Here is an 11,285-nt window from a genome sequence, read left to right as displayed (position 1 = left end):
CTTCAATTTAGTTTAGAGCAGTCACAGGGCTGCTCTGTGTTATGGTTTGGGGTGAAATCCCCCCAGGAAGTCTGCAGAGATTTGTTCCCAACAGTCTGCTGGCCTGCAGGTATAGGAATAAACCCTTCCCTTCAGGCTCACACTCACCAGCAAGTAGCAGGTCCTGCACCTGCAGCAGTGTTACAGGTGGAGCAGCAGGTCAGAAATGGGACACCTAGGTACTGCACAATGGCATTGCATGTAATGGCAGGGATGGAGCTCATGAAGCAATGCCCTCTCCAGCCTCTCATTCCTGGTAACAGCCAGGAGGGACTGTTTCATCATTTGTGGAGGTGCAGACCTCTTCTGCACGTCACATCCTCTCTGCATCCTCTTCTTGTACAGTTAGAGGGGTGCCAGCGCTGGCTCCATCACTCTGCCAAAAAAAATGGGAGGATGTGGGCTCTTAGAGGAAAAAATAGCAGGAACAAGGCAGATTGCACAGTACAAACAAAACAGATTCACAGCAGGTCACAGTGTGCTTTGGAAGGCAAAAACTGCCAAATTTTCACGTCTGCTGAAGTGGCACAGAATGACTCAAAGCCATTGTAGGGTGTCCCAGGAAAATGGGAATGGCACTGGGGACAGCCCCTCACAACACACCACTGAGGGAGGGCTGGGAAGGCAGATGGCATCCCTGCAAGGCAAAGGGCTGCTTGTCTGCACTGCTCTAACCTAACCCTAGGCCTAACCCTAACTCTAACCACAACCCTAGCCCAACCCAGAGCCGGGCTGAAGCCCTGAGGCTTCAGCAATTGCAAACTGTTTCCTTGGATTCCTCTGTCTCATTTCATTGTATTTCTGCCTGGGTAAAACAAGATTTTCAAAGGGAAACTGCATGGCAATACACGAGCGCAATTCATCATGTGTTGGACGTTTATATTGTAAATGGAAAAAAAAGTGTTTGTTGCCACAAGGAATCTGATTTGGGCTTGTTGCAGTCACAACTCAGGGGATCCAAAATCTGCTTTCATCTCTGAACTGAAGCAGCTGGCATCTTCTGTGTGTGTCCAGTTAACACATCTGGCTCCGTCTGAGATAAATATTGCAATGCCTATCAGCCAAAAAGATCTGCTAACTTTAAAGGAATTTTGCTAAAGTGAAGGGATGAATCTGAACACCCAGCACACAGAAGACAAGACTTGTATGAAGAATCTGGACATCTCATTTCCCAGCAGTCCATTCCCAGAGATTGATCCTTCTTCAGGGAAATTCTCTTACCAGCATCATCATACATACCCCAGTGTTCTCTGTTTTCCACTTTCCTATTTTCTTTTAAATCTGTCCAGGGACACAGTGCTGGGGTATGTGATCATTGCTCTGTGCTGGGTATGGTCCCTCTGCTTTGCCAGTGCACACACCAATGCACTCACACTAAGGAGCCTCAGCAGTTTCCTCTGCTATGAAAATCAGAGACAATAAATAACCCACGTATCAACAGTTTTGATCTAAAATACTGTCCTGAAATCACTTCAGCCAAATACAGTAAGTAACGTGCACCAACTAGCAATACTTCATTTTGCAATACATTGAGTAATGCAGTGCTTGTAAATAATGATGCAGTCAATATTTTAGTCAAAAGAGCTGATAGATGCCCACTTTTCTATCACTCCTTTCCTCCTCTCTTTCTTGAACAAATCTTCCTTGTACCTCCCAGGATTGAACCTTACTAACCCACCTTAGACACCCCTGACTTTTAGGGATGTTTGAAGAAGGGAGCACCTGTCCCAGTGATTTCAATGGGATCTGACTCCATAGGTTCGAACCAGGAATCTGCTCTAACAGATATATAGGGTGGGGAGCTGTGACCTCAGAAAAAGGAAAAGGCTGACACAGTCTTTTAGCATTTGCTTCTTGCAAAGCTTTCTCTTTGCTGCTTTTCTTGTCCTTCAGATAAATCCTACCTGGAGAAATCAGACTGCAATAGGGTTAACATGAATAATTCCTAGTGGTCCCAGCTGCAACGGGAAAAGCAAAGAAGAAAAACACTTGGGTCAACATGAAAGGGAGTGAGGCAATCTGGGGGCCTTGTATCCTGGTCACTGTGGGACCCTCAGCTCACAGTCCAGGAAGTTTTAATAGGCAAGGTCTTTAGGTGATATTTTCCTGCAAGATTTTAAGTAAATGCCTTGCAGTAACATTTGAGATCAGGAGCCTGTTGGTTTCCATGATTCTTTTCTGCTCTAAGCCACAGACACACACATACAAAATATATTAAAACGAGCCCAGCTTAGCTAAAAGGTCGGCTAGTTCAGAAACAAACAGCAGGGATTTAGGCTGGAAGCTTTAGCGCACAAGGAGAGAAGGGTGCACTTCTGGCTCTGCTTTTGCTTGAAGGAGAATATGGGTTACATCCCTGCAGGGAGCAGAGGTGAAGGCAAGAAGAGATGGTTTGGCATTCATTTCAATGCCTCACACAAGGAAAGGGATTGCACGTATCCTTCAGGTCATGCACAAGTGATGGGGACTTTTCTTTACAAGGAGAGTGGTTAGGCCCTGCAACGGGCTGCCCAGGGAGGTTGTGGATGCCCCATCCTTGGATGTGTTCAAGGCCAGGTTGGACGGGGTCCTGGGCAACCTGATCTGAATGTGCGTGTTTGGTGGCCCTGCTAGGCAGGGGGGTTGGAACTACATGATCCTTGAGGTCCCTTCCAACCCGGGTGATTCTGTGATTCTGTGATTCTGTGAATCTGTGGGACACTAATGGTGTGCTGGGAGATGTTCTCTGTGGGCTGGTGTCTGCTTGGCACTACAGCTCTGCCCATTCCAAGGGAAGGGTTTTCAGGGCTCAGCTCTGCACCAGGGGTAGGTATCCAGCTCTGTAAAAGTGATGTGAGGGCAGAAGGTAGAACAAGACCTTCTTATAAAGATGAGAGAGGCTGACCCTTTTCCAGCTGGTGATACACTAAGGCTTGCTTTTATTTTCTTCTTTACAAGGTGACCTGTGCTTCTGCATGGGGAATGGCAAGGCTGCATGTCAGCAGGCAGACTTTGAGAAGGCGGCACACTCAGGCTCAGCTAGGATAAACTGGTGGTAAATTTACCAGCACCGGTGTACATTGGAGAGCCACATTGTGATTTCACATCTAGTCATGCATTCATGCTCTCCGATGTCTCTACAAGAGGTGCAAGCTAGCTAGAGGAGCAGTGAGTTGACATCCTAGCTATTTAGACTCATCTGCTAGGAAGAGCTGAAAAAGAGGCACCCTTCCAGGGGACTTCTATCATAGCAGAGATTTGGCAGTTGACACAAACTGCACCAGCCTGATGAAGTGCTGATTGTAAATCAACAGCTACATTGATTCCTGGTAGATGATATTTCAGAGTGTAATTAGAATTCTCTGTTAGCTATATCTCTGGGTATTCTCTGCCAGCACTTGGCATGGAGGGAAAGTAGAGGTGGTACCTGGAGCACTTGGAAACGGCTGCTGGGACAGAGTGAGGAGATGTAATATCTTCCTTGTCAGCAGCCGTGCCTGCTTCGCCTGTGTGCAGAAACACGGGGCAACAGAATCCAAAACAGAGCATTTCTAAAGACAGCTATTGATATAAACGTGCACATACACACCGTAAAATTAGACCAGCAGATGGGTATCTAGTTTATGGGGATAGCAATTGCTTTCCACAAGGCCAAAATGAAGTTACAGGGCCAGGAAGGGACAATAACTCTTTGTTATGGACAAGGATCCCAAAGGAACTCTTTCACTGCCTCAGGGAGAATCACTTTAGTGCAGGAGCAGGGCTTTGGGCTTGGATCACAAGACTATAAGCTACTGCTAAGGAATAGGAACTCATGGGATCCAAAATCTGCTTTTATCTCTGAACTGAAGCACACCCTCACTGCAGCTGCACTTCAGACAGCAGCACAAGGACATGGAACAAGGGGTGAGAGAAGCTAGGGTCCCCAGCCCTGACAAAATCCTCCATGCTGACAGAGACCTCATAACAAAAACTTGTAGATAAAAGGAACGTTAGTGCTAAAAGATTATTAGTCATTCTTTAAAGCAGTGTGGGATGAATGCTAGAAAACATTTCTCTCCGTGTTTATATGACTACATAAGACTGAATAAATCTGATTTTGGTCAGCTTTCTGTGGTGATGCTGTCAGCTGGATACAAGAGAAATTTGGGGGAATGTTGGTTGTTGGTGACCGGCTGTGTAAAGTCCACTGTATGCATGCAGAGATTATTTGATTGACCGCAGGATTAGATATCTTCTGGCATCAAATAGATAAGTGGTCTGCAAGGCATCAGTGCGCTCAGAGTCCACCGGTGTTTGGAAACACAACATCTGTCAGCATATAAATTCAGACAAGCTATGGTTGCCTTGGCCAAATCAGTGGATGGGAAATCCCTGGATGGGATTTCCTAGATCTCTGTGCAATAGTAAAGAGATTTATCATCAAGACAATTGAGTAAACAGCTCACTGAGGTTTTACAAGGCAGCATCCAGCTCAGCACCCCAAGCCTGAGAAAGTAACCCTCAGTAGCCCCTGTCCTGCAGAGCCCTTTGCTGTGGGGGATTCCTTTATCACTCTCAGCATCACCGTGGCATCCTCGCACTCCCTGCAACAAAGCAGCTCAGAGAGGACGCTCATCTCAGAACTAGAGGATGTGGAACTAAGGGAAAAGAGACATATGGGGATCAAAGCAAAGCAGCTCACTGCTGATGCTGCTGAGCTGTAGGGCTGAGAAGCCTCAGGGCAGAGGTAGATATCTTTATGTGCTTTAAATTCATTTTAAATGCATTCCTCCTAGAAGCAGCAGAGTTTGTGAGTATTTGGATGCTCACAGAGCATGAGAATGTCCAAGAATGCACTGGTGTTCTCTCATGACTGGGGGGTGGGGGAAGGGGGGGAGAGAATCGAGCTGAAGGGGTAATAGGACTAGGACACTTTCCCAATCCCATGCCAGCCCTCACCTTACAGCTATGCCTGACTTCGCATGGGATGGAGAAGGCGGGTTCCAACGGGAGGAGGGGGACCCAGTCCCCGGGGTTCTGCAGCCTCCTTTCCCCAGCCCAGCCGCTCCTCCTCACGGGCTCCAGTTCTGGCACCGGGCTGGGGCTGCCGAAGCCGTTTGGCGGCGGGGCTCGGGCAGGGGGAAGCTGAGAGGAGGGGCCTCCCCGGGGCCGGGGGAAGGCAGCTCGGGGGGCGGCGGTGCGGCGTGTGCCGGCACGGCTGTGCGAGGCGGGCTGCGGTGTGCGTGTGCGTGTGTGTGCAGGGAAAGCCTACCGTGCACATCTGGGCTCCGGGAAGCTGCAGGGAGGAGATTCCAAAGCTGCGGGCTGCACACAGCTCGGCGAGGCTGCTCCGGTGTGTGTGTGTTTGTGTGTCACACACTCACACACGCACAGCAGCCCGGCAGCTGCAAGCGCCTCCTCCCCGCCGCATTAAAAAGAGCCAAGTTTCCTCGCTGGGGGCAGCGGCACGTCGGGGCGGGCGGCGGCTCCGAGCTGCAGCCCCGGTGGGGCGGCCCGGCCACGGGATGCATCCCAACGCCACGGCCCCGGCCGTGCCCGGCGGCTCTCAACACCTCCACTCCAATGCCTCCAACCGCTCCGACCTGCTCTCCAAAGGACCCGACGAGGAGGATCTGGACGTCAACACCGATATCTACTCCAAAGTCATGGTGACCGTTATCTACCTGGCTCTCTTTTTGGTCGGCACCGTGGGGAACTCCATCACGGCGTACACGCTGGTGCGCAAGAAGTCGCTGCAGAACCTGCAGAGCACCGTGCATTACCACCTGGCCAGCCTCGCCTTCTCCGACCTCCTCATCTTCCTCCTCTGCATGCCCATCGAGCTCTACAACTTCATCTGGGTCCATCACCCCTGGGCTTTCGGGGGAGCTGTCTGCAAGGGCTACTACTTCCTCCGGGATGCCTGCACCTATGCCACGGCGCTCAACATCGCCAGCCTCAGCGTGGAGCGCTACATGGCCATCTGCCACCCCTTCAAAGCCAAGAGCATCATGTCCCGCAGCCGCACCAAGAAGTTCATCAGCTGCATCTGGATTGCCTCTTTCCTCCTCGCCATCCCCATGATCTTTACCATGGGGGAGATTTATGCTAAGGATCAGGATCCGGATTCCATCATCTGCACCACCATCGTGAACACCTCCACACTGAAGACGGTCATCCAGGTGAGGACCCCGAGCAGCCGGGGCCGGGCGGCCGCCTCATTCCCTGTGCTGGAAAAGCCCAAACTTTGTCGAGAGAAGGGCGGAGTGGGTGGGGGAGACGAGGCTGGGGAGCCAGCTTTGGGAAACGGGGAAGCAGAGCATCCCCGACTGGACGGGACAGGACGGCGTGGGGTGCGGGCGGGCGGCGGGGTTTGCGGGGCGGGGGGATGTCGGCTGTGTTTGCTGTGCCTCCATACGGCTCGTGCCCCTCCAGCGCCAGGCTGAGCACAGGGTGAACCCCGCAGCAGGGTAAGTCCAGCCCCGGGCTGGCGCAGCCCCCTCCGAGCATCTGTTCCTGCCGCCCGCACGCAGCCCGCCGTGTCCCGGAGCGGGGCCCTCCGTCCCGCACTCCTGCGAGTTGCATGCAGAGATCCTCCGCCTTTCTTTGCACCCCCTCCCCTTCGGCTGGTAAGGGACCAGCAGCATCAGGGCAAAAAAAAACCCATCTTTCTGCTCTCCTCCCCCTTCCAGCTTCTTGGGATGACCTGCAGCGCATTTCATCTGTGAAGTAACAGACTCATCTCACAAAGTTTTGGGCAGCATAGGCAGCCGACAGCAACAGCAGCTGCAAAGCTAGCGGCTGCTATTTGGGCTGTTTGAGGAAAACCATAGCTGGTTTAACTAGTGGCCCCCTCCCTGACTTCAGAAAGGCTTTGCTGGTCTCCATGCACTGCTTAATCTAACACTTCCGTGAGTGGAAAGGATTTCAGCATCACCACTCACAGCACTCTGAGGGGTTGAGGCATTTGTTCACTGGAGCATTAGGCTTGAAAAATGCAAGAGAAGTGGAAGGAGAGAGCAAGACACCAATCTCCATAGCTCCTTTGCCGCCAGGCTGACATGTGATAGCTTTTCAATCTTCTATTTGGAACATGAATTTCAGGTGGGTCTAATCTGTAGCCTATTAGGGTTTAAAACTGCAAGTGTACTAAAGCTTTCAAAATGTTCCTGCAGGTAAAGAACTTAAATGGAAACAGAACTAAAAGTGGGCGAGGATACAGACAGGAGTAAGCCCAGAGCCTGCAGATGTTAAGGGATGTCTCTCTGAGTTTCCCACTGCACTACTGCTCCAGTGACCAGCCCCCACAGAAGCACTGAATTCCCCCCAAATTTTGTCTCCACACCTAACTTTCACTTTCAGATCATGGAGGCTGTTTCCCCTGTAGCTTTGTAGCTTTTCATAGGGGCAGCCCAGTGTGCTTAACCCAAATTCCCTATTCTCTAAGGAGGTGTGAGCCGTCTGATTTAAGAACAATGTGGCTGGAATGCATTATTTTCACTTATCTTCCTTTAAAGATTAAACCCATGCTTTGTGTTAACACGATAGGGCTGAGGAGAGCGGATTATTTCCAGCCATGTCTATGGAGATTGAACAATTCTCAACATATTTTACAGTCTTGCTGTTATTCAGGATCTACCTTATCCTGTTACCCGAGGAAAAGACAGGCAGACATTAATGCATTGTGTATGAAGTTTGCCTGGGGCCTCTTCCTTACATTTTTTATCATCATTTCACTTGTGAATGTACTAAAAAGTAAAAGGAAGGAGGCAGCTGTGGGGGAGGCGGGGGAGCAGCATACTTTCCTTCTTGGGGACCTGGCTACAAATGAAGATTTGCTAAGACAGGAGCTAATTTCATGGCTTGGGGCTCATTCCTCAGCACCCAACCTGAAGCAGGGCCCTGGGTCAGGGAGGGTTGCAGAGTGAGTAAGCAAAGCAGCTGCAAGTCAGGTTTGAAGTGCATTAAGGGAAACCATTGCACAGCATGTGACTGAGCATTCTCACGTTGTAAGCTGTGCAGGGGTTTTTAAAAAAACAACGAATAATGGAAGACCTGTGAAGGAAAGGGCAATGGTAATGTGTGAGAGTGATGCGCTGAGGTCCCACAGTTCAGAAATCCAGAGCCCTTGAGTTCTGCAGAGGGCTGAGGCTGCTTCAGAGCAGGTCTCTACATCCCTTTTGTTCATTTTCTGCTTTTAAATTAATCAGAGCAATGATACATTTGCTCGAGCTGGCAAATCTCTCGTACCAAATCACTCAACATATTTCACTCTTCCTGTTTGGCCAACTGCCGAAAGTAAATTGGGATTTTTGAAAAATTCTTTTTTATTTTTTGAAACCATCGGTTCTCCAAGAGGTTTTATTTGGTGACTAATTGCAAGCCAGGCCCTGAACAGAGCAAATGTAACCTTTTATAGACTCAGAGCCCAGTGCTCACTCTGCAGAGCCCAGGAGGATGCCCCTCCCTGAGCTGGAGCCACCGCCTCCCCAGCGTGAGCATTGGGTGTCCTCACTGAAGGCTCTTCCTGACAAAGTTCCTCCCTCTTTGCTTGGAGTCTTGAAGTTCTGATGGACATTCCCAAAGGGAACTGCACTGTGTGAACAACCAGGTTTCCTTACAAAAAGAGAACAAGAGCTAACCATTCAAACAACACGCCGCACACTCGATTTCTGCTCATATTACTTAACATGTACCTCTCAATGTGCACAGCTCTAAAAAGTAATTACTGGCATCCCTCTAGTAATTACAGATTGCTCAGTGCAGCACACGCTGCTAAGCAGGCAGAGCAGCACACGAGTGTTCTGTGGGGTGTCACCCATCAGCACCACAGGGTGCTGAGCATCCCTCCTCATGCCATCATGGCGTGAGCTCCGTGCGACCTCTGGCATTTAATTCCTTACAGCAGCATTGCTTCCCAGCTTTGTTTATCAGCAGCCTCACAGCTGCTGAAGTCAGGCTGGTTTATTATGTTTTCCCAGTGCCAAGCTTGCCTGTTCCTTCTATCTGTTAGAGGCGTCTGGTTTGGATGTTGGCATCATTTTGGGATCTGATCGGAGGAGTAAGTCCATTATAGTACATCATTTAGGTCTAGTTAACACTTTAACTGGCACACATTCTCTAAAACAAGCTGCAGCCAATTTTATGGTGTTTTTTTTTTTTTCCCCATACAAATTAAGCACCTCTCAAAGCCATTTCCATACAAGTAAATTAATGTTTTCATGCCACTTCAGCTGGAGGAGGTTATAACAGCTGCTCGTTGTGGCACCGTCAGATAAAAGAGCTGCGAAGCAGAGCAACGTGTGGGCTCTGTTTTCCTGCAGGTCAGCACTCGTGCTTTTGGCTGCTCATGGTTTTGCTCTCGAAACAGGAAACCGCTCAGTGACTGCCCCACATCCACCAGCATGCATCCTGTTCCAAAAAGACCTAAATTTTACTGTCTGGATGGCAGTGCAAATACTGTTTTCCTTTACTGCCACGGTGTGGCACAGCCCAGACTTGGTGGCCTTGCTGCAGAATATTCCCCAGGCTCTCACTGAGCCACCTGCAGCCTTTTGGTCTCAGTAAGGTTGTTCACATTACCCCTTTCCAAACCCTTGCTGTTTATATAGGGCCTGTGTAGGGCGTCTGATGCAACTGGTGGTTTGCTGATGCAGACAGCTGGTGAGAACCCATTTATTGAAACACATGGCAGCACACAGAATCACAGAATCACAGAATCACCCGGGTTGGAAGGGACCTCAAGGATCATGTAGTTCCAACCCCCCTGCCTAGCAGGGCCACCAAACACACACATTCAGATCAGGTTGCCCAGGACCCTGTCCAACCTGGCCTTAAACACATCCAAGGACGGGGCATCCACAACCTCCCTGGGCAGCCCGTTCCAGGGCCTAACCACTCTCCTTGTATAGAACTTCCCCCTAACATCCAACCTAAATCTTCCCTCCTTCAACTTGGATCCATTTCCCCTAGTCCTGCTGTTGTCAGCCCTTTTGAAGAGTTTACTCCCCTCGTGGGTGTAGGTTCCCTTCAGGTATTGATAGGCTGCAATGAGGTCACCCCGCAGCCTTCTCTTCTCCAGGCTGAACAAGCCCAACTCCCTCAGCCTGTCCTCATAGGGGAGGTGCTCCAGCCCCCTGATCATCTTAGTCGCCCTCCTCTGGACCCTTTCCAAAATCTCTATGTCTTTCTTGTACTGAGGGCTCCACACCTGGACACAGTACTCCAGATGGGGCCTCACAAGAGCCGAGTAGAGAGGGACGATCACCTCCCTGTCCCTGCTGACCACCCCTCTCCTGATGCAGCCCAGGATCCCATTTGCCTTTCGAGCTGCCAGAGCGCACTGCTGGCTCATGTTCAGTCTCTCGTCCATCAGGACCCCCAGGTCCTTCTCTGCCGAGCTGCTCTCAAGGACCGCTCCTCCCAGCCTGTACGGGTGCCTGGGGTTCTTCCGGCCCAAATGCAAAACCTTGCACTTTGCAGTGTTGAACCTCATTAGGTTCACCCGAGCCCAGCCCTCCAGCCTGTCGAGGTCCCTCTGAATGGCATCCCTTCCTTCCACCGTATCAACCGCACCACTCAGCTTGGTGTCGTCAGCAAACTTGCTGAGGGTGCACTCAATTCCCTCATCGATGTCATTAATAAAGATGTTAAAGAGCACCGGTCCCAAGACAGACCCTTGGGGGACACCACTTGTTACCGGCCTCCACCTGGACATAGAGCCATTGACCACCACCCTCTGTCTGCGGCCTTTCAACCAGTTTCTTACCCATCGGGTCGTCCACCCATCAAATCCACTTCCCTCCAATTTGGAGATGAGGATGTGGTGGGGGACCATGTCAAAGGCCTTGCTCAGGTCCAGGTAAATGACATCAGTCGCCTTCCCTTCGTCCACCAATGCCGTCACTCCATCATAGAAGGCCACAAGATTAGTTAGGCATGACCTTCCTTTGGTGAAGCCGTGCTGGCTGTCTCGGATCACATGCTCATTCTTTATGTGATCGAGCATGTTGTCCAGGAGGATCTGTTCCATGATCTTCCCAGGCACGGAGGTGAGACTCACCGGCCTGTAGTTCCCCGGGTCCTCCCTGCTCCCCTTCTTGTATATGGGAGTGACGTGACCCTTCCTCCAGTCATCCGGGACCTCACCTGACAGCCACGACTTCTCAAATATGATGGAGAGCGGCTCGGCAACCACCTCAGCCAGCTCCTTCAGGACCCTGGGATGCAAGCCATCCGGCCCCATAGACTTGAATTCATTCAGTCTAAGGAGGCCACAAGCTTCC

The 11,285-nt window shown here is 50.6% G+C and overlaps 1 protein-coding gene across 1 annotated transcript in view; it reads left to right on the top strand.

Annotated features, from left to right (window-relative positions):
* The first annotated feature begins 5,525 nt into the window (after positions 1-5,525).
* Positions 5,526-11,285, top strand: part of NTSR1 (neurotensin receptor 1) — a 50,647-nt gene continuing 44,887 nt past the window's right edge. Inside the window, exon 1 of the mRNA XM_042832543.1 lies at positions 5,526-6,182. Coding sequence (XP_042688477.1) covers positions 5,526-6,182 — 657 coding nt within the window. The remainder of the gene's footprint in view (positions 6,183-11,285) is intronic.

This window comes from Centrocercus urophasianus, unplaced genomic scaffold, assembly GCF_019232065.1.
Source record: "Centrocercus urophasianus isolate 14NV4802_14NV808 unplaced genomic scaffold, USGS_Curo_1.0 seq_38, whole genome shotgun sequence".
NCBI classification, from domain to species: domain Eukaryota; kingdom Metazoa; phylum Chordata; class Aves; order Galliformes; family Phasianidae; genus Centrocercus; species Centrocercus urophasianus.
The sequence above is the reverse complement of the archived record's forward strand: the minus strand, read 5'-3'. Positions and strand labels throughout refer to the sequence as shown.